The sequence below is a fragment of the Phocoena phocoena genome, chromosome 1 (genome assembly GCF_963924675.1).
Source record: "Phocoena phocoena chromosome 1, mPhoPho1.1, whole genome shotgun sequence".
Lineage (NCBI taxonomy): Eukaryota > Metazoa > Chordata > Mammalia > Artiodactyla > Phocoenidae > Phocoena > Phocoena phocoena.
In genome coordinates, this window is record NC_089219.1 from 25,510,774 (window position 1) to 25,536,049 (window position 25,276).

At 53.1% G+C, this 25,276-nt stretch overlaps 4 protein-coding genes across 4 annotated transcripts; 2 read left to right on the forward strand and 2 right to left on the reverse strand.

The window, feature by feature from the left end:
• The first annotated feature begins 342 nt into the window (after positions 1-342).
• Positions 343-4,683, forward strand: DCDC2B (doublecortin domain containing 2B). Its single transcript, XM_065895927.1, is given in 11 exon segments — positions 343-608; positions 1,528-1,579; positions 1,992-2,068; positions 2,310-2,441; positions 2,753-2,832; positions 2,835-2,889; positions 2,994-3,036; positions 3,679-3,778; positions 4,198-4,313; positions 4,589-4,634; positions 4,637-4,683. Coding segments are annotated over 11 exon segments (1,014 nt in total).
• Positions 4,684-5,833: 1,150 nt separating this feature from the next.
• On the reverse strand, positions 5,834-9,934 carry TMEM234 (transmembrane protein 234). Its single transcript, XM_065896044.1, has 5 exons — positions 9,919-9,934; positions 9,478-9,629; positions 8,607-8,673; positions 6,035-6,127; positions 5,834-5,901 (listed from the first exon to the last, which is right to left on the reverse strand). Exons 1-5 carry the CDS (start codon positions 9,932-9,934, stop codon positions 5,834-5,836), a joined length of 396 nt encoding a protein of 131 aa, XP_065752116.1.
• A 77-nt stretch (positions 9,935-10,011) lies between these two features.
• EIF3I (eukaryotic translation initiation factor 3 subunit I) lies at positions 10,012-17,896 on the forward strand. Its single transcript, XM_065880019.1, has 11 exons — positions 10,012-10,056; positions 10,144-10,236; positions 11,519-11,606; positions 11,903-11,968; positions 13,115-13,264; positions 13,352-13,479; positions 16,110-16,220; positions 16,332-16,421; positions 16,738-16,811; positions 17,534-17,626; positions 17,756-17,896. Exons 1-11 carry the CDS (start codon positions 10,054-10,056, stop codon positions 17,835-17,837), a joined length of 978 nt encoding a protein of 325 aa, XP_065736091.1. The 5' UTR covers positions 10,012-10,053; the 3' UTR covers positions 17,838-17,896.
• A 413-nt stretch (positions 17,897-18,309) lies between these two features.
• LOC136125287 (myotubularin-related protein 9-like) lies at positions 18,310-24,198 on the reverse strand. The gene is given in 11 exon segments (XM_065880018.1): positions 18,310-18,440; positions 18,522-18,673; positions 20,317-20,534; positions 20,616-20,761; positions 20,950-21,107; positions 22,430-22,656; positions 23,137-23,177; positions 23,180-23,309; positions 23,426-23,551; positions 23,724-23,832; positions 24,014-24,198. Coding segments are annotated over 11 exon segments (1,623 nt in total).
• Between the last annotated feature and the right edge of the window lie 1,078 nt (positions 24,199-25,276).

A 25,276-nucleotide genomic window follows, 5' to 3' on the forward strand; every position in this document is an offset into this window, starting at 1 on the left:
CTTCCTTTAAGCTCAGCCCTTGGGCTGCAGAGTGGCAGGGAGGCTGAGAATCCCTCGCTCCACCCAGTACTGGAACATCTGTGTTTCAGTGTGATCTCTGCCACTGCCTCTCTCACTGAGCCCCAGGCTCTTTCTTCATATATAGCGATCAGACCCGCCGTACTCTTGCGAGGCCCCACCAAGAGCAGATTGGATGAGACCTTGAATGCAGACAGATGCTCCTATGGAGGCCCTCCCTGCCTTTCTGGGTGAGAGGGCAGGACTCCACCTCTGATTGGCACTGCTCCCAGCCCTGCCTTAGTTGCCTGGCAACAGCTCTGCGTCTCTAGCTGGGGACACGCTATGGCAGGTGGCAGTCCAGCAGCCAAGAGGGTAGTGGTGTACCGGAATGGGGACCCCTTCTCCCCAGGCCACCAGCTGGTGGTGACTCAACACTGCTTCCCCACCCTGGAGACCTTCCTCTGTGATGTGACATCGGCTGTGCAGGCCCCACTGGCCGTGCATGCTCTCTACACGCCTTGTCATGGCCACTCTGTCACCGACCTGGCAGACCTGCAGAACGAAGGACAGTATGTGGCTGCTGGCTTTGAACGATTCCGCAAGCTCCCGTGAGTGGGCTGGAGCTGGTCAAAGAGCCTGAAGAGAGGTAATAGCGATAGCAACAGCATGTGTTCAGTACTTCCTGTGTATCTCACGGAATACAGCAATCCTCTGAAGGGGGTGGTCTTATCCCCATTCTTTGGAAGGGGAAATCAAGATAGTGAAATAACCTACCTAAGAGTACATAAATAACACGTGGAGCCACAGTTCAAGTCAAAGTCTTACACTGATGTTCATGCCCATCCAGCCAGGACCAACCAGTGGGAAGAACATTCTGCTGGTTGAGCCCCTTTTTCCAAAGGCTGTTCCTGATTGGGTCCTCACCACCACCATGACCATCACCACCACCACTAAGTACTCTAAATCCATCCATCACTTCCTCCCTGCTGTGTTTAGGCATCCCGTGCTCTCCATTAGGCTGGGATTATCCTTTACAGGGTGGGGCTATGCTTTTCAAGATGGGAGAATAAATAATTTGAGTGTCTGAGCTTCCAGCTCAGATCTGGCTTCCAGGTCCTCCTCTGCTCTCAGCTGAGGTTGCTGAGAGTTAAGGAGCCAGGAGTTGGGAGCCAGACAGGGCTCTGTCACTTCCATGTTGCTTAGGTGAGTCACTTAACTTGCCCTCGGTCTCATACAAAATGAGATGAAACCGCACACCTCACGAATGAGAAAATTTCTGAGATACAGGAGGATCTCGACCTTTCATCTTGTGGTTTGGGTCTGAGACCCCAGACTGGATGTCCAGCCTGAGGCATAACCTAAGGCAGGTTCAGGTGTCAGCATCTGTTTCCAGACCGAGATGACTGAGACGACTCCAGTGGGAAGGAAGACTTGGTGAACTGGGCCCCAGCCCCCGACTCTGGCAGCTGCCGGGCTGTTGAGGACCCAGGCTCCCCAAGGTGACCAGTGACCTATCTGTCCTTTCAGCTCCTTACACCCTAGAGGGGAGGATCCAGGTGGGAAGAGCAGCAGACTACCAGTAAGTCCTGGGGCCGACCAGCCCCCAGCCCTCTGTTCTCCCATCCCCCTGGGGGCTGCCCCCACTTTGGTCTGGGAAGTCAGGAGCCCTGGAGCTCTGGAGCCTTCTCGGGTGCAGGATTTCAAGACACTGTTCCTTGTGCTGTTCCCAAACTTTTACTTTACTTTAGCTCCAGGCTATGGTCCTCAGAGGAAAGAGGAAGCCATAAAACAGACGGATGGGAGGGGGTTAAGAATGTGACCTAGGGGAGGTAGAAGTACCCTTCGGTGAAAGGCGTGACCAGTCCCATCCCTCCTTGCCCCCTCTTCTGCCCCAGTCTGGTTTCTTTCCCTCACCCTACCCACCTTGGACTGACCTATCCCTGACAAAAGGCCTCAACTCGCTCCTGATCTGGGGGCCTGACGGGTTTCAGGGCCCTCCTGTGATTCAGCAGCCATGTGATGGGGCCCTTGGACAGCGGCTACCTGCAGGTTCCCCCTGCTGTATCCAGTGAGTGCTCGTGTTGGGGAACAGGGGCAGAGATTTTTGCTTCAGGGAGACCAAGGGAAAGTGGGTGGATTTGTTCCAGGAGCCCCTGGCGACTGGGATATAAAAAGTCCAACATGCTTAATGGGTGAAAAACAATGCACTGGTTCTTGGACCATCTTCTGGCCGCTGTGCCATCCTTCTTCCTCTCACACGTAGGTAGTTCTGGGGACCCTTCCCCTTACCAGGCTGCTCTTTGTCCCAGTGTGTTCAGGAATGGGGACCTGTTAAGCCCCCCATTTAGCCTGAAGCTGTCCCAGGCTGCCAGCACGGACTGGGAAGCAGTGTTGAAACTCCTGCCTGAGAAGGTGAAATTACAGAATGGGGCTGTGCGCAAGTGAGTTTGGGGACTGTGGAGACCTGACTGTCCCCAAAGGGAGGCTCCCTACTACTTTTCGCTGCCCTTGAGGATGAAAAGGCAAAAGGAAAGCATGTTTCCCCAAATGGGACTTCTTTCTGTGCCTCAGGGAGAGGCCCCTCCAGCCCAGCCCTCGGAGCCAGGGCAGAGCCTGGGTGACTGGCCCTGGTGCCCAGAGGGCCAGCAGCCAAAGGGCACCTTGAAATAGCTGTACCCTCCCCCTTGTAGTCTGCTGCATATGAAGACACATCTTGTTCACCGGCCCTTGTGTACTCACCTCTCTCTCCCAGACTCTGCACCCTGGATGGGCTCCCACTGTCAGCAAGGGAGGCTCTGGTGAGTGGCCATTACTAGGTGGCTGTCGGAGAGGATGGTTCAAGGCCCTCCCCTATCTGGTGCCTCGTCCCTCACTGCCCAGGGGCTGCTGGTATGTATGTGTGAGGTGGAAGGGTAGCAGGTTAGAGCAGAGGAAGCCACCCTGACTCCATGTTCTGCTCTGCCTCCTACAAGCCTTCTCTTTTTTCACTGCAGGCAACCCCCAGACCCAAAGTCCAGGCTCCACAGCAGGGGGTAGGTGAGGCAGGGGCTCATGGGGGGTGGGAAGGAAAAGGAGTGACTAGCCGAGTCCTCTTCCAGCTCAGCCTCTGACCTTATCTCACTGCATCCTCTCAATAATCTTGTGAAACAGAGATTATTATTCCCATTTTCCAGAGGAGAAGCTGAAGGTCAGAGGAGTGAAGTGATTCGTTCAGGTTAACACAGTTATTGCCAGGGGCCAGACCAGAAACTGGTCCGAAGCCAGCTTATCTGGGCTCTGTGAAGACCTTCAGGACTCTGAGTCGCTGGACCTAATGCCAGGTTGGATGCTTGGAGACGGAATCAGCATATCTGGCACAACAGGGTCCAAAGATGATTATCAACTCCCCATCTTATCCCAAGCCTGAGCCCTCCCAAGAGATGAGCCAGTGAGCATCGGGTGGGGGGTAGGGGGATGCGGCCTGGTTTCACTGGGCATCTAGAATACCAGGCACCATCTGCCGTGTCCCTGGATAAGGCAGCCTGATGGAAGAGGGAGCAGGGAGGGAGGATGCAGGCTGTGAAGATGGATGGCATCTCCTCTTCCAAGCTCCCACCAGGAGCATTCAAACCTGGACTGAGAGTGGAGAAGGTAAGGCCAGCCTGCACCCACGGCTCAAGCCCAGTGTTCCCTCCGCAGGCCGATGGCCACAAGGCACAGGCAACCCAGTCCTCTCCAAAGGAAGCCAGGCAAATTGAGCCATCTGCTTTTTATGCCAGCCCCCAGCAAGCTTTTCAGCATGCTCTCTACTCTCTTGAGGGGACCCAAGAATCCAAGGCCTTCTCTGCCAGCCTCGGTAACAGTGACATAGGATTGTCCCTGCTATGCTGAGGGAGTTCCATGGGGGCAGAATGCCCAGGTTCAGAGCTGGTCCGGACTTCAGGACGACTGTCTCCTACTCCCCCGTGTGCACAGCCAGTCCCTTGCCTCTTCACAGGGACCTGGTTTATGAAAAGAAGCACATGGAAACTCAAAGCCATGACATTTCAGGGGTGGGATTTGGAAGGGGTGGGGGTGCGGCCAAAGGCCTGCCTCTGAGCTAACCTGCCATCCTCTGAGGTCCTGGGTGAGGGGGAGGGGAGGGGAGGGGAGGGGGCTGGTAGAGAGGGTCAAGGGAAAGAATGTGAGGGCTCCTCAGCCTAGGCATCGGCCTGTAACTTCCCACATCAGGAGTCAAGGGAGTGTATGGGGCTCCCCATGCAAGGACGGAGACAGCAGGGGCCCAGGGAGTAGCACATGATGAAGCCACCTGGACAGAGGCACCCCTGGATCAGGTGGGCTGGGGCCGGGGCCGGAAGCTGTATGTTGGGACAGGAGTTCTGAGCTGGAAACAGGCAGCTCTAGGTCCTGGAAACGATTCTTCTCCCTTGTGATTGTGAGCAAATCTCCTAACCTCTCAGAGCCCGACTTCCTACCTTGTTGAATGAGAGGGCAGATGCTAATTTCTGGTCTCTTCCTTTCTTGGGGTGGGCAAACCCCAGGCTGAGGACTGGAGGCTGGATGTGGGGTGCTAATGGCTCCGTTCTGTGTGGCCTTCTGCCTCCTCCAGAGGGCAGCACAGGTAGTGGAAGAGGCCCTGCTCCTGGAAAGCTGGCCAGAGCTGGGGCAGCTCTCTCGGCCTTGGCCCCTGCTCTGCCATCTTGAGAGCCAGCAGCTGCAGCCAGGAACTGGGGACCGCCACTCTGCGGCCACCATTTATCCTCAGCCTCCAGCGGCCGGTTCTCGAGGAGCCAGGGCCTCCCCTGGGCTCACAGGGTGCGCTGCAGCCCCTCAGTCCCTCTTCTGCCCCTAAACCCACAGCCCAGCCTCCTTTCCGCTCCGAGCAGAGCAGCCCAGCCACAGAGGCCATTTCCTTATGAGGTTCTCTGGCCAGAGAGATGAGTAGCCAATGGAGCTTCAGGGAAAGAACACAAACTGGGGAGCGGGTCGTCCCAATAAAAGAATACTTACCAACCTCCATCTGTCTACTACACATTTATTACAGACTTCCGCTCACCTGGCATTGCTCCATACGTTGGGGTCTGGCAGTACGGGGGCCCATAGATGTCGATCTGTTTGAGAGGGGCCGGCACCCACCTCACAGGAGGGACAGGCAAGGCTAACAGCGAACTCCTCTCCCCAACGTCTGCTGTTCTTATGCACCTTCCCCTCAGTTCCCTCCTCAGCCAGCCAAGGCTGAGCCCTGGAGCCCTCCTGTTTGCATTTCTGGCTCAAAGACTGTAGCTGGCTCTCTTCTTGCGGCTGGAGTTCTGCGGTCCACCAACCAGCTGCTGGGATAGTCTGGGTCAGGCACGGGAACAGTGGCAGGCCTGGGGCCTGGGGCCTGACATGACAGCAGGAAGTGTGCTGCTGGGACAGAAAGGTCGCTGAGGGTGAGGGTGCGTGTGAAGCCTCTTGTGCTAAATCCGAGCAGCAGGTGAACAGCACGTGGAAGTTACAAAACCCTTTCACTTTTGTTCTCTTGTTATGATCCATGAGGTAGCTATTATCCCAAGAGATGAGGAAGCTGAGGCTGGGGAGTGGAGGGGGGTGGGAGGGCTAAGTCCACATGCTCACTGCCTCTACCTCGTGGCCCAGGGGCGTCCTGGAGACAGCAGAGCCGGAGGGTGGCCTTGGTCCACTCAAGGCGTAGATGGTTGCCCCTGGGTCTTGGTCACTGAGCTTGTGATGCAGAGTGTAATTCCTGCCACGGTAAGCACCATGCCTGCGAATGCTCCTGGGATGATGGGCAGAAATTGAGAGGCTCTGAGACCAGCCATGTCAGTAGGAGCTGGTGCCGGGCTGAGGGAAGGGCTCAGACAGGGTCTGTCCCCAGACTACCCAGGGGAAGGAAACTCTGATGGCCACAAGGAAGCAGTGGAGCTGCAGAAGAAAGGGGCAGGATCGGGGAAGCTCCTCTCCTCACCGAGCCAAGGGAGATGGCTCTGGAAAAAACTAACCCAGGGGTGTCAAAGCCCAAGTAGTGGCTCCCCAAACTTGCAGTGACCAGACTTACGTTTTCCACCAATATCTTCTCCAAGGACCTTCCCAACAATCAGTGTAAAGATGATGGCCAGAGAGTTACTGATGGGCACAGCTAGGGTCAGATCTGAGTGATCAGAAGGAAAAGAATCTCTGAGATGCAAAAAAAAAAAAAAGTCTTTCTAGGCACAAAACACTTTCACTGCATCATCAAGACAGTCTTTTAAAAAGGGTATCTCATGACCCCATTTTCCAGATGAAGTCACAGCAAAGCTCAGGATTCCAACTCAGGTCTCCTGACTCTAAATTCAGTGCTCCCTCAGGATTCCAGCATGAAGACCTGAACTATAAGGTCTGGGACCACCTTGGTTTGCTGGTAAGGATGAGATCTTTGCACTCAAAGAGAACTTCTGAGATCTCAAGGACATCTGGACAGACAAGTACCCAAAACCCATAGGATGCAGTAGCTATTAACACCAAACACATTTATCAAGTATACATTATGTGCCGGGTGCTTTGTGCACACATCTCACTAATCTTCACAAAAACACTGCAGGAAGAGCATTAGCATCATTCCGCATAGATAAAAGAATCAGAGGCTCAAAGACATCACATAAATTGAGGCAAATTGAGGATTTAAACCAAGGTCTGCCTGACTCCAAAGCCTGTGCCCTTATTGAATCTATTTAGATGGATAAGGACAAACCAAAACTGCAGGTGAAGCACATTTTGTTTCTGTTTCAGCTCAGACTTGGGTCTTAGGGAATTACAGAAGAGAAAAAAGGTACAGCGGTAGGAAGCCAGGTACAGGACAGGCCCCACAAGGCTGGGCCTTAAGTAGAGGTCACCACAGTCCAGGGTCTGTTCCTTAGTTTTGAAGCCCCGAGGGACTGACTTGCAAGAAACAAACTTCAAGAAGACTAATGGAGTTAAGAACACTGTTAACTTAAAATTTATGACACTTAAATTTTGTACACCTATAGCTTTTTAAGAAGATAGATTTTACGTTAAGAGTTCTTACATACAAAAAAACAAAACAAAAAACGAAATCAGAAGCTGAGTTACTAGTTTACAAGACTCATAACTGCCAGGCAGACTGTGCATGTTGGCTTCTCAGCACACTCTTTCCCAGCCCTCCCGGGCCTCACCGGCTTCAGGTAGCGGAGGAGAGAACCGTGCAGCTCCTCAGCCCCTGCGAGGCCCCACCGAGGCTGGCATTAGCCATCCAAGAAACTGACACAACAGCTACCTACTCAGAGCTCCTTCCTTAAGCTTTCACACTTTACATCGAGTGCAGTGGCTGCTAAAGTCTGGTTTGCAACAGTAGATTGGGGAGGGAAGCAGCATGGTACAAGGGAAGAGCAAGGGCACTGGAGTGAGGCTGACCCAGGTTTCCCTATGTCACCTTGGTTAGGTCATTCAAACACTCTGAGCCTGTGCCCTACATGAACAACAGTGATAGCAGGATAACAATGTCACCTCACAACAGGGTTGTGAGATGAAATATGATAACGTGTGTATATCCTTGGCTGAATGTATCCTTAATAAACAGAGACCACTGTTCTGATTATTAGAATGGGTGGGCATTAAAGGATACAGAGTAGGTAGTGAGATAATAGGATCCTAAAATTCCAATTTGCTCAAAACTTGGTAAATGGCTAACTGCAGTCAGCTGACCAGAGGGCTCAGCATTCTGGGCAGCAGGGAGTGCCAGAGGCTTTCAAACTTTCCTTTAAATGAAGTCTTATGAGAAGCCCAAAATATAAGACAGATGAAAGCGGAGTGACTCTAGTTGAAGCTGATGTGGCAGGTCTGGAGGTCGGCCTATCCGCTCACCCTCCTATGGCCTCTGAGGGGTTTCCCAGGGCTACCTGGGACCCAAACTTCTGTCAAGTCTCTGGGGGGCCTAGGTGAGACTCCAGGAGAGGCGAAATTCTCATAGCAAAGTTCAAGAGCATAAACTTTAGTAATATGTGGCTTCAAGTCCTTCTGCACGGACATGCAGTGGGACTTAAGGAGAGATGCAGTAAGTTGCCCAAAGTTCTGTAACTTCATCTCCTAGGTGGAGACAATCATGCCTACTTCATAGGGTTGAGATGAGAATTTTTTTAAATGTGAAAACTAGAACAGTATCTGACGCAGTAGAGGGCAGTCAACAACAGTGGGGGAAAGGCAATTTATGTTTATTGAGCTCCTCCTGGTACAGTGCGCACCAGGAACTCTGCCAAACGCTTTTCATACACTGAATTTAATGCTCTCAGTGTTATGAAGCCAGTTGTAAAAAATCAAGGTTCAAATAAGGGACTTGCTCAAGGTTAGGCAGGTAGCAAGCAGTGGAAGCAAGAGTGTCAAAGCCAGCTCTTGGCACAGCAAAATGAACCTTCTTTCTTCCTCTGCCACTGCACGAGACCAACTCTCGTGCCTGGCAGCATACTCATAACCAGCCCACTGTGCCCTACTGCCCAGAGAAGAGGGTGCAACTCGGAAACCAGGGACAGGGGGCTCTCCCTCACTCATGGCAACAAGGTGTTTTAGACACCCTCCCCACAGTGACTCTCTGGGTGGCCTCCACCACTAAGCATAGTAGTTCTAACCCAGAGACCTACCTGTTTTTGCCAAGGTGAGGTAGTAGAGAAGGGAGCCACACTGGTTGAGGGAAAAGGGCAGCAGGTACTGGAAACAGAGGAAAACTGCAGTCAGTGTGATTGCTTAACTGAGCAGTGCTGCCTTCTCTGAGCTTTGAGATATGCCTTTCCTCGGAGGGAGGGGTAGCTATAAGGGCCTAGGGCCTAAGCCCTCTGAAAAGAACCCTTCCAGGGCAGAGGGAACGTCACTGAGTGAATTCCATGCCTTTGCCCTGAATGCCCTCCCCCTCAGCCCTGCTGGTTCCTATCCTCCCCATTCTGCAAGTCCCTGAATGCCAGTGTTACTCTCTCCAAGAAGCCCTCCCCTGGTCCCCTAGCTCCAGCCTCCCTCCTGTGAACTCACGCAGCACTTATCTGTACCTCTCTCAAAGCCCTTAGCCCTAAGAGACGGTTGTGTCTATGTCTTGTCTTTCCCACTAGCCTAGACTGGCAGCGTTGGGCTCAGAGGTAGTTCTCCATATCCTGCCTCCCCAGGGCCAATTTGAGCCCTAAGCCCTCCCTCCGGAAAGGTCTGCTGGAGGGATCACCATAATAAAATATTAATAATAGCAGCTCAAAACATCATAGATTTGGGCCCTAATTATGTACTAGGCCCAATGCTAAGTGCTTTATGTGCCTCACCTCACTTAATACTCACAACTGCCCCATGAGATGGTTACATTATTCCCTCATCTTACAGATGAGGAAACTGAGGCTCAAGGCAGACAAGGAATTCATCCAAGAGCTTCTAGCGAGTAAGTGGTGGAATGCAGATTCTGACCCTGACCTGTTTGACTCCAGAGACCAAATTCTTAGCGGCTACGCCCGAGAAAGGGGTCATTCACCGACGCACCTCAGTATTCAAGAAGAGGGTCTTCGTCTCCTGCAGCAACTGCCGGGCCCAGGTCCGCTCATGAACCTGCTGCAGGTGCGAGGAGGCCCGCTTCAGCAGCGGCTGTGTGCCACCCCACAGAGCGGCCACCAGCACCAGAGCCAGCACCTGCCCTGGATGGAGATGCGAGTGACACTCCCTCCCCCGCCGCGCCGCCCCACGGCACGGCCCCAGCCCTCCTCCGGCCTCCCATCCCCAGCCCGCCGCCCCTACAGCCCTTCTTTGCTCTCCAACGCCCCGGGTGTGATTGGCGGGTAGGACAGACCCCGGGAGGCCGGGGAGGTGGATCCAGGAGCCCAGGTTCGGGGTTGCAGCAGTGGTCGGGGTTAGGTGATGGAGGTGGAGTAGGAATGAATTCCGGGTGGGAGTCTGGAAGCCTGGGGAGGGGCGGGGCCCGCCTACCCAGGGTCGCCGCCATGGCAACGCCGCTCCTCTCCACTTCCGGGAACGAAGGGGCGGAGACCCGTAATCCGGAAGTGGTGCCAAAGCCTCTTCCGGTTCTGCTCGCGTTGCTCTTTTCCTCGCGTCACCGCCGGCATGGTGGGTTCCCCTGAGTTAGAGTTGTTGCCCTGGGGGTCCGGGCCGGGGCCGATTCTGGGCGCTGACACTCCCGTCCTGTCCCCACAGAAGCCGATCCTGCTGCAGGGCCATGAGCGGTCCATTACGCAGATTAAGTACAACCGCGAGGGAGACCTCCTCTTCACGGTGGCCAAGGACCCGGTGAGCGTCGGCCGGAGGGCGAGCCGACGGGACAGTGCGGAGGGGGCCCGGGAGGGGGCGAGTTCATTCTGCCGGGGCGAAGGGTGGATAGGCCAGTTTTGCCGTGAGAGAGAACCCAAAGAGCGCCCCATTCTGAGAAGTAGGGAGAGACCATCCCGGGATTAGGAGGGCGAGAACATTAAACCTGGAGAGGTGGGAAAGGACTCAGTTGTTGGTAGAAGGAAGGACTAGCCGGGGAGAAGAAAAGCAAGGGACCTTGTGGAAGGGGAAGGGGGACGAGGGTCAGCTTGCTCAGGGAGCGGAGAGGAGACCATTCTGGGGAAGAACAAAACTGTTCTACAAGGATAGGGGAACAGACCACCTGAAGAAAGGGAAAGTTGATCCTTGGGTGGCGAGGGACACAGAGGCCTTAATGAAGATGTCCCTGGTATCATTTCAGTCAGCCCTTTCCTGCCGCTTACTGACTGCAGACAGCCCCTCACAGTACTGCCTTTTGAGGCACCTCCATATGGAGGAAGTTAACTCGAGTGCCTGAAAGTGAGGGCTCTGAAACCAAACAGACCTGATTTGAATCCTGAGTGCTGCGTTCACTAGCAGTGTGACTTTGAGCATGTGGTTTAATCTTTATAAACTTAAAAGTGTCCCTTCTTACAAAATATGGGTAGTAATAGTGCTTCTTTCTGGGGTTGTCTTTAAGATTAATGAGATTATTCAAGTAAGGAGCTTAGTGTGTGTGAGTGCCTAATTAATGTTAGTCACTTATATTTTAAATTCCTTAGACAGTATTTTATTGGAGCTACCCTTTGAAGAAGGCATTACTGTCCTGACCATTTTACAGATGGGAAACTGAAGTTCAGAGGGGAGAAGCACTTAATTTTGAGATAATACAGTGAGATAGTAGCAGAGCAGGGATGGGAACCCAGGCTTCCCTACTACCAACTGCTCCCATTTGGACAGAACACCAAAGCTAATGTTTTGCTAGGCTCGCACCTGACTTGACCTTTTATTTTTCTGAGGGTTTAGGGGTCTGGGAAAGGGCCGGTATAGTGGCAAATGGAGACTTTTTGCAAGCCTCCTGACTCCCTTGCTGCTTACCTGTGGGAAGGAGGAGAATCCAGGAGTTGGTCTTTTTACCAGCAACCTGCTGTTTCCCAAGAGATGAGCAGGAGAGGGCAGAATCTGGCCTAGGTAGAGGCTGCTGGGGGCTCCTGGGGCAAAATAGGAGGCCGTTGCTCTACCTGAGATGCCTATCACCCTGTCATATTGTCATTGACACCTCCAGATTGTCAATGTATGGTACTCTGTGAATGGTGAGAGGCTGGGCACCTATATGGGCCATACCGGAGCTGTGTGGTGTGTGGACGCTGACTGTATCCTTGTCTTTGCTGAGTCTGTGCTCCCAGGGTCTGCCAGCAATGGAGAGGCTGCTGACTTGGAGGTGGGAGTTTGGGTTGCTCTTGTGGGTCTAGAGAATGATGCTGCCTGCCTCCTTGGTCTGTTCATTGGTTGGGGGAGCATTTAGGACAAGTTCCAGTTCTGGATGAGGAGGTTAGGATGAGAGAAGAAGGAAGGCTCTCTGGTGCTGAACAGGGAGGTGATTCAGTTGGCCTTCCAGGAGGACAAGGGCTCAGGTGAACTCTGTCATGCTTCTTAACACCCTCTTCAGGGGACACCAAGCATGTCCTCACCGGCTCAGCTGACAACAGCTGTCGTCTCTGGGACTGTGAAACAGGTAAGCCTGAATCCTTCACTTTTACAGCAAACAGTGAGGACCTACAGATTCTGGGTAAATAGAGATAAATCCAGAGATGGTTCTTAGTCTAGGGAAAAAGAGACAGACAAGAAAATAAAGAAGACAGAGGAGAAAAGAGGCATACGGTGAGACATAAGCCATGTTAGAGGAAGCAAAGAGCACTGTGGAAGGCTGGAGGTGGGCAACTGAATGCCTGGAATGGGGGTGGGAACAGCCTGGGAAGGTTTCCCAAAGTAAATGTCATATGAGCTGGGGCTTGAAGGATGAGAAAGAGGTCATCGCTCTGGAACATGCAGGAATGAAAGCAGGGCAAGTATCATATCCAAGCCATCTGATCTGGCGGGAGTTCCTGCTTCTTGGGGGATGAAATAGACAGCAGTGGGGAAGCTGAGGCAGGCAAGGGCCAGAACAGGCCTTGAATGCAAACTCGGGAGCGTGGCTTTGTTCTGTAGGATTTGGCATGCCATGGAGGTCCCTGAGCAGGGAAGAGCGTGTTTAGCAAGCCCAGATAGCAGTGGGGAGCATTGGAGGAACAGACAGAAGACAGGGGAGCCTATTAAGCTGCTCCATTTAGTAAATGTTTACTGGTAATCCAGATCTCCCAGGTCTTTACTGGGCACTGGGGACACACAGAGAAATTAGAGCAGGACTTTGCTGTGGAAGAGTGCATTCTGAGGCAGAGACAGATAGAATGCAGTCCACTGTGAGTGCCACAGTGGCAGGTGTCTGAGGAGGGACTGTGGGGAGAAGTTAAAAGACTTGAGCCAAAGCACAGCAGTGAGGGAAAAAGTGGGGGAGGGCACTAGAGTCAGTAGTGCAGGAGAAACAGTGCAACGTGACGATAGGCAAGTGTATTTTTTTGTTTGTTTTGCTTTTAAAAAATATTTATTTGGTTGCACCAGCTCCTTAGTTGCAGGACGTGGGCTCCTTAGTTGTGGCATATGAACTCTTAGTTGCAGCATGCATGTGGGATCTAGTTCCCTGACCAGGGATAGAACCCCGGCTCCCTGCATTGGGAGTGCGGAGTCTTATCCACTGTGCCACGAGGGAAATCCCAATAGGCAAGTGTAGAGAGAGTCCTCCCTGCAGTGGGCAAGGGCTAGCCCACACTCTGCCTATCTCCAGGGAAGCAGCTGGCCCTACTCAAGACCAATTCAGCAGTCCGGACCTGTGGCTTTGACTTCGGGGGCAACATCATCATGTTCTCCACGGACAAGCAGATGGGCTACCAGTGCTTCGTGAGCTTCTTCGACCTGCGGGATCCGAGCCAGATTGGTGAGCCGGTGCTGGGGCTCAGGACTAGAGTTGAGGTGAAGGGCTCGACTCCAGAGCCCAGGGCCTGACATCTGCTGCCCCACACAGACAACAACGAGCCCTACATGAAGATCCCGTGCAACGACTCCAAGATCACCAGTGCTGTTTGGGGACCTCTTGGCGAGTGCATCATTGCAGGCCATGAGGGCGGAGAGCTCAACCAGTATAGTGCCAAGGTAAGGGGGTGGGTGAGGCCTAAGCCCATCAGAATGATTCTCTATGAGAGGCAGGATAAGCCCAGTGGTTAAGAGGGCTGGATTCACATACAGATTTCACCCCTTTCTCATTATGTGATCTTGGAAGTATTACATAACTTCACGGAGCCTATTATCTGTAAGGTGTTTCAAGGATCAGATGACATCAGGTGTTTGAAAAGCTTGTCACAGAGTACTCAGGATATGTTACTAATGATCACGGTTAAGCATTCTTCTGCCACTACTGAGTGCCAGGCCCCATCCTAGCCTCTGAGGACAAAGAAGTGAATCAGACATGGGCCCTGCCCCGGGGGAGACAGACTGGCAAACAGCTAGCACGTGGGTCAGATTGTGAGTTTTGCCACCACAGAGGTCTCAGCCAAGTACAGAAAGTGCCCTCTGTCACAGAGGAGGTGGCATGTACATTAATCTGTGAAGAATAAATGGAGCTTCAAGCCGGAAGAGAGGAACCAGGACTAGATAGTTTGCGGGTCAGGAGACAAAGGAGTTGTAATTTTCCCTTAGGCAGGAGGTAATTTTCAAATGGTTATGGATGATCAGGTTTTCTCTTTAGAAAGCTCTCGCAGGCTAGTTTGGAGAATGGACATAAACTAGGCAGTAGTCATGGGAATGTGGACTACCTGACAGTCAGGAGACGTTCAGAGGTGACTGATGAGATGGACCCACAAGAGCAAAGGGTAAAGTCCAGGCTGTCTCGGATTTCAGATGTGGGTGCCTGGGTTTCTGAAGAATACTGGACTATAATACCATAAAGGTTAGTCAGTCACTCAACAAGCACTGACTGTGGTCCACTAAAGTACCAGGCCTACCTGCAGGAAGGGAATGGGAACCAAGGGCAAAGACATAAATAATGCTTGACGATAGCAAACAGTGAGCTGATCTGTGCCCCCAGGTAGGCCTGACTGCAAAGCTGGTACTTGCTCCCTGAAATGTAAGAGCCAGATACGTCCCTACCATGTGTCCAAATTAATGGAGGAGACAGAAATACACTCTTCCCTCAGAATAGGTGAAAGTAACTCAGGAAAGGAAATGACAGTTTTCTGAGGGTCTCTGTTTGAGGCCTAATGCTTGAGGCCTTTTAATCATCCAACAAATGTTTACAGAGCACAGGCCAGGTGCCTGTCATTCACTGGACCTCCAGGGAATTACCCCGGGGGCTTTTTTTTTTTTTTAATTAATTTTATTTATTTATTTTTGGCTGCATCGGGTCTTCGTTGCTGCGCATGGGCTTTCTCTACCTGTGGAGAGTGGGGGCTACTCTTTGTTGTGGTGCGCGGGCTTCTCATTGCGGTGGCTCCTCTTTGTTGTGGAGCACGGGCTCTAGGCGCTTGGGCTTCATTAGTTGTGGCACGTGGGCTCATTAATTGTGGCTCGCGGGCTCTAGAGCGCAGGCTCGGTAGTTGTGGCGCACAAGCTTAGTTGCTCCAAGGCATGTGGGATCTTCCTGGACTAGGGCTCGAACCGTGTCCCCTGCATTGGCCGGCAGTTTCTTAACCACTGGGCCACCAGGGAAGTCCGCCCTCAGGGCTTTTAATAATCTTGTTTTCTAGATAGAGAAATTGAGGCACAGAGAAGTTTTGTTTGTTTGTTTTTGGCCACGCTGCTTGGCTTGCAGGATCTTAGTTCCCTGCCCAGGGATTGAACCCGGGCCCTTGGCAGTGAAAGTGCAGAATCCTAACCACTGGACTGCCAGGGAACTCCTACAGAGAAGTACTTTTTTTTTTTTTTTTTTGCGGTATGCGGGCCTCTCACTGTTGTGGCCTCTCCTGTTGCGGAGCACAGGAGCACAGGCTCCGGATGCGCAGGCTCAGCGGCCATGGCTCAGGGGCCCAACCGCTCCGCGGCATGTGGGATCTTCCCAGACCAGGGCACGAATCCATGTCCCCTGCATCGGCAGGCGGACTCTCAACCACTGAGCCACCAGGGAAGCCCCGAGAAGTACTTTTAAGGGCAGACTCTAAAACTCTGTACTACGTAGTCTAGCAGGTTCTTTTAGTGGGAAGGGAAATCAGGAGATGAGACGGCCTTTTGAAAAGACCTAAGAAAAGGATGGACGAGCAGTGGTCCTCGTGAACTGTGACCAAGACCCTACGAGGGAAGGAGATGCGAGTGGATTCTGCCTCTGACTGGCTTTAGGATCTCCAGTCACATCACCTCTCTGAAGCTTAGTTTATTCCTTTTAAAATTTCTGTTAAAATACGTACGTCATAGGATCGTTGTGAGGACTAAAGGAAATAGGTGTCGCTAAGTGCTTAGGACAATGCTTGGCAAATAGTAGCCATTCAGTAAATATTTGTTGGAAGGATTAAACGGAAACTTCTCTACTGTTACATGATGATTAATTAATAGGTCTGTAGATTTGTCACCATAAGTGTGTGTTTTCCTAGGTAAACTAGCAGTGTTTACAAAACCTGCACACTTGGGCCAGGTTGGGCTTGGGAGTGGGAGTAAATGTTGATTCAGGGGACACTGAGGCAGCCCCAGCCCAGACCCCTCCCCTTCATGGAACAAGAAACAGTCCAGAACCCTGGCTGAGCAGTGGGGTAGTGAGGATCAGGTTGGTCAGAGCCTCACTCTTCTTTCTTTTGCAGTCTGGGGAGGTATTGGTGACTATTAAGGAGCACTCCCGGCAGATCAATGACATCCAGTTATCCAGGGACATGACCATGTTTGTCACTGCATCCAAGGACAACACAGCCAAGGTGAGCCTGGGCAAGGGGTCTGGTGGGGCTGATTCCACCCTCCAGCCTGGCTCTCGACTTCCCCCCAAGAAGGAAGGCTCCTTTTACAGATTTCTCCCCTGCCTTCTCTAGCTCTTTGACTCCACAACCCTTGAACACCAGAAGACTTTCCGGACAGAACGTCCCGTCAACTCAGCTGCCCTCTCTCCCAACTATGACCACGTAAGGGACCCCACCCGAGTTTCTTGCTAAAGCCTCAGAATGTTTCCAGGATCTAGTTTGTCTAGCAATTAAGAAAAGATCTCTGGGGGAAAATGGTGTCAGGCAGAGAGGAGATTCTCAGAGCAGCAACAAGGCTGAATGATTGGGAAGCCCCAGGGGACAGGGTAGGAGGTGGCTGAAGGATGTTTGTTCCTTACCCTTAATATATTCCTAATCTGATGTGGGAGATAATTAAAGGCTTATGGGGTGGGGGGAAAAAACAGAAAATGGATTTGCCTGCCCTTTGGGCCTGTCTAGAGTTTCTTCTTCCCTTCAGGTGGTGCTGGGCGGTGGTCAGGAAGCAATGGATGTAACCACCACTTCCACCAGGATTGGCAAGTTCGAGGCCAGGTAAAGGGGGAAGGAGCTCTTCCAAACTGAAACTTCATGAAATGTCTTTCATGATGGACACAAACCATAAAACTAAAGAGACTGCCCTTAATTCATTGGCTGCTAGGAAGTGCAGCCAGATTTGTGGCCCTCCTGTGACAAGTGTATAATACAGCAGTTAAGAGCATGAACTCTTGGGCTCACTCTGAAGCTCTACACATCACTGTAGTTCTCTGTGCCCAATTACCCTTGACTGTATAATGAAGACAATGATAGTATACTTACCTCATAAAACTGTGCAGATTAAATAAATGACTTGGGCTTCCCTGGTGGCGTGGTTGAGAGTCCGCCTGCTGATGCAGGGGACACGGGTTCGTGCCCCGGTGCGGGAAGATTCTACATGCCGCGCGGAGCGCTGCTGAGACTGTGCCTCCGGAGCCTGTGCTCCGCAGCGGGAGAGGCCACGACAGTGAGAGGCCCGCGTACTGCAAAAAAAAATAAAATAAAATAAAATAAATGACTTAATAGTTGTTAAGCTCTTAGAGCACTGCCCAGCACATAGTAAGGAAGACATTTGGGTCCAATCTTCCCCCAACTTTGTCTTGTTCTGTTCACATTCATTTCCCCTTTTCCCAGTTTCCCCACTTTACAGTTTGTGTTTGGGGAGTGGTACCTCTCGACATGTTTTGGAAGGAGATGGAAAATGAATGAACTGTCACTTCCCACCCCGCTCTCTCCTCCAGGTTCTTCCACTTGGCCTTTGAAGAAGAGTTTGGAAGAATCAAGGGTCACTTTGGACCTATCAACAGTGTTGCCTTCCATCCTGATGGCAAGAGGTAGGGCCCAGTGAAGGGAGCTGAGCTCAGCCCTGGTCTGCCTGCCTCTGCCCCTTTCCCATGCCCTGCCCGCTAGGCCTGCCTCCCCCAGGGCAGGCCTCTGACCGGGCCCTGCCTGTCTCTTTCCAGCTACAGCAGCGGCGGAGAAGATGGTTATGTCCGCATCCACTACTTCGACCCACAGTACTTTGAATTTGAGTTTGAGGCTTAAGAAGCCAGATCTCTGGGAATTCCCTGGCTATCCAGTGATTAGGACTCCGAGCTTCCACTGCACACACACACCACAGCACACCACACACACACGCCAGATCTCCACTGCACACCACACACACACACACACACACACACACACACGCACACGCACACGCTGGATCTCCATATGGGCCAGGTTCACAGAAGGCTTTGGACTCTGAGAAATAAATTAGTTTGGAAATAAATGGTTTCTGGTCAGAAATTTCATCAGTTTCAACACTTTCCCTTCTCAGTGATGCCCCAGCAAGCTCATACCAATCATGGATACCTTTATTATTTGGACCTTCTCCCTACACTTTGGACACTTCAAACCTGGAACTTCAGTATTATGGGCTAGGCTGGGTTGCAGGCACCGTCATTCAAGGTCCAAAGGTGCTGAGGGGCCTGGAGAAGTTTCAGGAACATCTCAACCACCATCCAAGGACCAGTACTTAGGGTTGGGGCTCAGAGGCTGAATCTGTTGGCTGAGAGCCTTCTGTCTTCTGATCTGTTGCTATTTGCCACACCTTCTCCCATGCTACCTCTGAAGGCTCAGGTGGATGGGTCCAGCACAGAAACAGGCCTGAGGAAGAGGAGGAGGACAGGTAAGGAAGCTGAGCAGAGGAGAGAACTCCCCCAGGGAGGAGGAGGGAGAGGGGGTCACCTTGCCACAGTCGCAGGCTCTGGGGCTCCACAGAGGGCCAGATGGCCAAGGGATTGGGGACGTAGAGTGGGTTCCGGAGTTTTCGTTGCTCTTTTGGCTGATTGAGCCCAGACCACAAGGAGTGTGTTCGAGTTCTCACTTCACACAGGCATCTGGAGGGAGTGAGAGAGAAAGCTTCCAGACTCAGCTCTGCCCTCTGGGACTCCAGGTGAGGGCACTGGTTAGTAGGTTGACAGCTCCCCCAGGGCAGTGATACCCTCTCCCACAGATGACAGTAGCCAGTCAGATCCTGAACTGGGCACTACAATAAAGCAGGAATAAGACAAAGTCCTAGTTCTTAAGGAGTTCTGCTTAGCTTTGCTTTGAAAGGATCAGGGAAGGCTAATTAAGAGTGTGCCATTTGAGCTGGGTCTATCAGCAACAGTTCACCAGGTGTGCAAAAACATGGAAATACTTAGGGGGAACTGCAGGAGCAAAAGCAAGAAAGTGGGAAAGGGCCCAAGGTGAATATTGATAGGTCTAGACTGATGAGTTTAAAAAAAAGGATGAAAGTGGAGATAATAAGAGCAGTGAGGAAGCTGTTCCAGTGGTCCACTTGGAAAGGAAAGTCTGGATTAGGGTAGTAGGAGGGGCCTTGGACAGGAAAGGACTAAGCTAAGAAATTCTTAGTAGAGGGACTTCCCTGGTGGCGCAATGGTTAGGACTCCGTGCTCTCAATGCAAGGGGCCCAGGTTCGATCCCTGGTCAGGGAACTAGATCCCACATACATGCCACAACTAAGAGTTCGCATGCCACAACTAAGGAGCCGGCGAGCTGCAACTAAGACCTGGTGCAACCAAATATTAAAAAAAATAAATTCTTAGAAGAAAAGGTAAATGTGAAGGATGGGGGAAAGGGAGGTAAAAATGTTTCTAACCTGGATGATAAGCAGTTAGTAAAGACAACATGGTGGAGAGGAGGCCACTGGGCAACAAAAGGTAACTAAATATGAGCAGTGAACCCTCCCTCCCATCATCTCAGTCTGATGAGAGAAAGATGGCTAATGGGAGCTCATTGGCTGCATATGCAACAAGCCAACCAAATAATAAAAATGACTACCACTCGTGTGCCCACTGTGTGCTTTCCACACTTTAACTCAGCCAGTCCTCACACATGCCCCCACCCCACCTCTAGGCTATTGTGACTATTATGATTCTTTGCTTGCTACTGATGAAACAGATTCAGGGTTGCTTTTGATCGCCCAGCAGGTGAGCGGTGAAGCCAGAATTTGAGCCCAAACAATTTGACTCAGCATTCAACCTCTACTCTATTGCTTCACTAGAATCAACCCTGCAAAGTGGTAGAGAGCCCCAGAAATGACTTTGGCAGCAACTTTCCCCTTCAGTCTTTGTTTTTAAGCTAGGAGTGCACTTGTTCTTGGCTATGGACAGAGTGGGGGGTAGGTCTGAAGGATTGGCCATGGACCCATTTATTTCGGGCTTTGCAGAAGTTAGGGGTAAGTGTGAGCTCTGGAGGTAGGAGAGGAGAGGATGCTCCGAGTTTTTCTAAGAGAGAAACTCGTTTGAAAGGGAAAGATGTCTTTTTTTTTTTTGGCTGCGCCTTGCAGCTTGCGGGATCTTAGTTCCCCAACCAGGGATCGAACCGGGCCCCAGCAGTGAAAGCACCAAGTCCTAACCACGGTCCCCCAGCAAATTCCTGAAGATGTCTTCTAAGAAAGTAGGCTGCCAATGCAGCAGGTACCCACCCCTGTCCTGTGCCTGCCCTCTGACCCACCTTGACACTCCCTTAGCTCAACTCCTTTTCACTGTTGCAGAGGAAGGTGCCGAAAGGGGAGGCATAGGAGTGATCAAACAGCGCCAACAGTATCCCCTCCCCAAACTCCAGCGACAGCGGGAACTGGCGGCCCAGCTGCCACACGCAGTCCAGGAAGAGGAGAAAGATGGGTGCCTCGTGCTTGGGGCGGGTGTGGGAGAAGGCCGAATGAGCACAGCGCAGCTGGAAGCGGTGGCCGGCCTAGGGAGGGGGCAGAGCGATGGGCACAAGGAAGTACAGATTCTGGATGGAGGGTTAGGGCTGGGCTGGGCGGCCACTTACCTGGATCCACTCTCGCTCTATCAGTTCCTGGAATCCAGCCATGGTTCGGCTCAAGGGGTCTAGGATGAGTTGGGCCAGTGAAGTCACTAGCAGGGTGCTGTCCGTGCCTTCGGCCCCATGCACCAGGATGCAGGCCCCTTCCCTGTGGGCCCAGGGCTTATCAACAGTGGCCTGTCCTTCCCTGCTTGGGGTAGCCAGGCCAGGAATAGAAAGGACCCATTTGAAACCTGTATTTGCTTACTGAGATGTGGTTTTGTGCCCAGACATTGAGAGCCCTGCCCACCCTGCCCTCTTCTCTTTCTTGTAGGGCGGGGTGGGGGGCGGGGCTTACCACCCATGCCCTGGGCTGCTAGGCAGGCTGTGCTTAGTGCCTCCTTCACATGTGACAGCCAGCGGCAGCCATCTAGTCGACTAAGCCAGCGGTCCATGCTCTGCTCCGGGTCCCCACAGGCTTCCATCAGGCACACGAAGCTCTCCTGTAGGGGCCGCCCCCTGCACAAGTGGGAGTCTGGTCATCCCTTCTCCAGCCCAAGCTCTGGTGAGCATAGCCTAGGAACAAATGCTCCAGACCAGTGAGGGAGACATAGAGCCCTCAGAGGAGCCCCTCTGACAAGAGGGACACAGGGCCCCTTGGAGAGCCCACCTAATCTGATGGAAATGTTTCCCCAAACTTGAGGAGACCCAAGACCCTTTGGGGAGACCTAGTCTGTTGGGGAAGCATAGCAATGCCTGGGGAGGGGTCACATAGCCCCTGGAGAAACAGAATGCCCTGGGAAACCCCAATTTGATGAAGGTGTCACAGTACCCTAGTCTGATGGGAGCAACACAGTACCCCCTGGGGAGAACCAGTCTAACAAGAGAAACATGATACTCCTGAGATTCTGGTATCTGCTCCTACTTCCCAGGACCTGTTATGCTCTAGATCACCAGTAACCTCCTGCCAGAAAGTCTAATTGAGACTTTTTCAGGCTTGTTTAAAAGCCTTCAGTGGCTCCCCACTGCCTTTAGGATAAGCTCTGAGCTCATAATCATGGCATTCAAGACCTTTGCTCTGGCCCATCACCCCTTTAGCCTCTCTACCTCCATCTCTCCCTGCCTCCACCTCACACTCCTCACTCCCACCTCACCGAAGTGCTTGCAGTTCCAAAACAGAACAAATGACTAGGCTCCCTGCTCCTGCACACCTGCAGTGCCTTCACCTGTTCTCAGGGAAGCTTTCTTAGGATGACCTATTCTAACAGAGGGGCGCCTCTTCTGTGCTGCTACTTATCACACTGAATTCTAATTGCCCATTTACTGCTGATCTTCCAACCATGTCTGGGCTGGCCACCATCTCAGCCTCTGTGCTGGGTCAATGTTGGCCGAATCAATGAATAAACAGAGTTTTATATTCTGGATAGGGGAGCAGTCCAATCTCAAAGCACAAAAGTCCCTCAGGACCTTCTCTTGGTTCTACCAGCACCTGGAGACAGAGGGAGCAGATAACAACTGTGCGGGTACAGCCCTCAAGGGCAGGGCTGGGACCAGTGCAGTGTGTGTGTGTGTGTGTGTGTGTGTGTGTGTGTGTATATGGTGAGGTTGTTCCTGGAAGAGAAATTTCAGTTCAATGTAAAGAAGTGCTTTTTCTACCCAGGCAGAGTTGGGGTGCCTAGAGAGGAATGAGCTCTGTCAGTGGGGACATGCCCACCTGGCAGGATGGCTACCAGGAAAGACCTAACAGTCCTGGAAGTTCCTACAAGACAGCCCTCCCCCTGCCCCCATCCATGAAGAGTCCTGCACGAAAGAACCTAGGAGAGGATGGGAAGGCCCCTTACCTCTCCAGGGGCCGGTGCAGCCGTTTCCAGCCCGGCTAGGCGGCCTTGGCCTCGGTGCCGCCGCCAGTCATGAGGTCCTGTTTGGCGGCCTGGGCCGAGCGCATGTCCACGATGAAGCCCCGGGCCCCCGGGCGAGCCTCCGCCAGCACAGCTCGCAGCAGCTCCTCGTCCTCAGCGCAACGCCGCTTCTGGGGCCCGGTCAGGGGCTGGCTGGAACGTAGGAGCACCTGCGGACAGGGACTCAGCTCGGAAACTGTACCCACCAGGCCCCGGTTCAGGGACTTCGCTCAGGGGATCCCTAGGCCGGGTTTACACACTGGAGCGGGTCTAGAGCTGTATGGGGCGTGGGGTGGGGGGGTAGCCCAGGAGCCCTGGGAGCGTCGGACCGGGTCTGAGTGGGTTGTGGCCAGAGGGTGAAGGAACCCGCTGGGTAGAACGTGGGCGGGTCATGGGTTGACAAAAGAGGGACAAGGCTTCAGTGGGCCCAGACCAGCCGGAGGTGGGGCCAGAGATTGGCGAGACTCGGAAACCAGGGAGAGGGGCGGGGTCAGAATCAATTAAGGCAGGGTTGAGCTGAGTGGGCGGGGCCAGAATAGGGCTGGAGCCCGGGCCGAAGCCAGGCAACCAACAGGCCGGCCAGTGTAGAGAAGAGCCAAGAGGGACGCAGAGGGTCCTAGCGGCGGGCTCTGGGGAGGGGTGGGGCTCACGGTTCCGCTGGGAGCGTGGTAGTAGCTGAGCACAGGGAACAGCCTCCCTGGCGGAAGCGGGCGCTGCGCGCCAGAGCATCGTCGTCCACGGCGCGAGGCACGATTACCGCGCGGGGGTAACTGGGGCACAAGCTGAAGTCCTCGTTCGTCTCGCTCAGCCGCCACGCTCTGGTCTGCGGCACAGGGAGGGGGCGAAGACCAGGTCTAGGGCACACAGTGAGTGCCCTGTCCCCGCGCCCCTTCCAGACCCGGCTCTCCCACATCCCCAGGCCCCCACGACTGCGCCGACCTCGCGAGCTATTCGCTTGTAGTAGCGTTCGCGTGGGTGGAAGTGCCAGGCTTCGCCCAATCTCAAGCCCTTGGGACGGTAGAAGAACGGAAAGGAGGTGATGACCGATTCCAGGGAGGACAGCGCCTGGGGAACGAAGGCAAGGGATCTGGGAAAGGTCGGAATCCAGCCCTCCGCTCCGCAGCTCCCGCCTCTCCACGCACTCCAGAACACCCTGCATCCGCGATAACACTGGATGCTGAGTCCCCTTGTTACGGGATAGGGTAGCTTAAGTGCCCCTGGTGCAACCCTGGCGTACCTCAATGGAGCGGGCGATGTCCAGCGTTGCTTCCACGCCCTCTATGTCCAGCTGCAGCACTCGCAGGTCCTTACAGCGCAGCGTGATGGTGCCGGCGTCACCCGCGAACCTGGGGATGGATAAACTTAGGCTTAATGTCCCCTGACCTCTACCAGAGGGGAGGAGAAAGGAGTTTCTTAGGATTGTACGTTATGCAGGGGGGGCACCAGCTCCAACTGCGCTTGCCCTTCCCCCTCTCCCTGCGGAGCCATGCGTTCCCAGACTACGGGGATGTCCCCGCCACGTCTCACCGCTTCTCGATGGAGTCGACACTACGCAACAGCAGCAGCCACAGGTCTGGAGTCGCCTGGGGTCCTGGCGACAGCAGCAGGTGGTGGCCGGTGACGCAAAGCGTGCCGCGCAGCGGGGGCATCTCCGGGCTCCGCAGGAGCTCGGCTTGGGCCTGGCCCGTACGGATCAGCTCCGAGAACTCCATTCCTCCAGCGGTGGGCCTGGGACCCGGCAGAAGGACAGACTCTAGGAGCGTCAGGCGGGGTGAGCGCGGGCTCCGAAAGGGACAGGAACTGGCTGGGCAGCTGGTGACGCCGGCAGGACAGCTGTTAGTTAAGGAGGCCCCTTGGAGAAAGGAATCGCACAGTTTCACAGGAATTTCCCGCTCCTATTTCCAGCACTTCTTAGTGAAGACCCCGGGGTTAGAACCTGTTAAGGAAACCTCAATTTCACCATCTGTGAAATGGGGAGAATATTCTTGTTTAAGCCCTTTACCTCCTGCCTGGGCCGCAGGAGGCACTCACATTTTTGGTTTTTTTAACTGTGGGGTGCTGGCACTCTCACCGATTAAAAAAAAATAAAGAAAAATACCGTCTCTTCTCCTGTACCCTGGTGGAAGGGGTGGAAAGGGTGGGTGTGAAACTGGGGACTGTCTGCATCCTCCCCTACATCGGAGGCTGGGTGGGGGAAATCCCTTGGTGCACCTTAAATGCAAGCAGCTGTGTAGCAGGCACCCCTCCCCCACCACACCTGGAAGTCCCTGCCTGAGGGCACCCTCTATGGGGGCCACTTCTGGTATAGTTCTGCCCTGAGGAGCTCCATCCCTCATCACTCCATCCTTTGCCCAAACATGAATTGCCTGTACACTGAGCTGGGCCCTACACTGGGTGTTGGGACCCAAGAATGGCTGAGGAAAGTTCTGTTCACAGGGTTTTCAGTCTGGCAAGAGACACACTTAAGCTGGTAAATTACTAGAGTTTAAGTCTATTTGCTGGAGGACCCATCCATCCAAGTACTCTTTTATTTCTTAAACACTGATGACTATACTGTGTTAAGTGCTGATTACTAAGAAAAATAAGATGTATTCCCGCCTTTAAAGAGCCTTCTGGTCTACTAGGTTCCAGGCTTCTGTGTGTGTGCAAAAGCCTTCCATCAAATAATGGAATCATAGGTGCCCCCCCCATAATATAACATAAAGTTGGAACTGCTCTATGAAAGGAACCAGACATAAAAGAGTATAAATTATAATATTCCAGTCCAGCAGCATCAGCTGGGATGGAAAT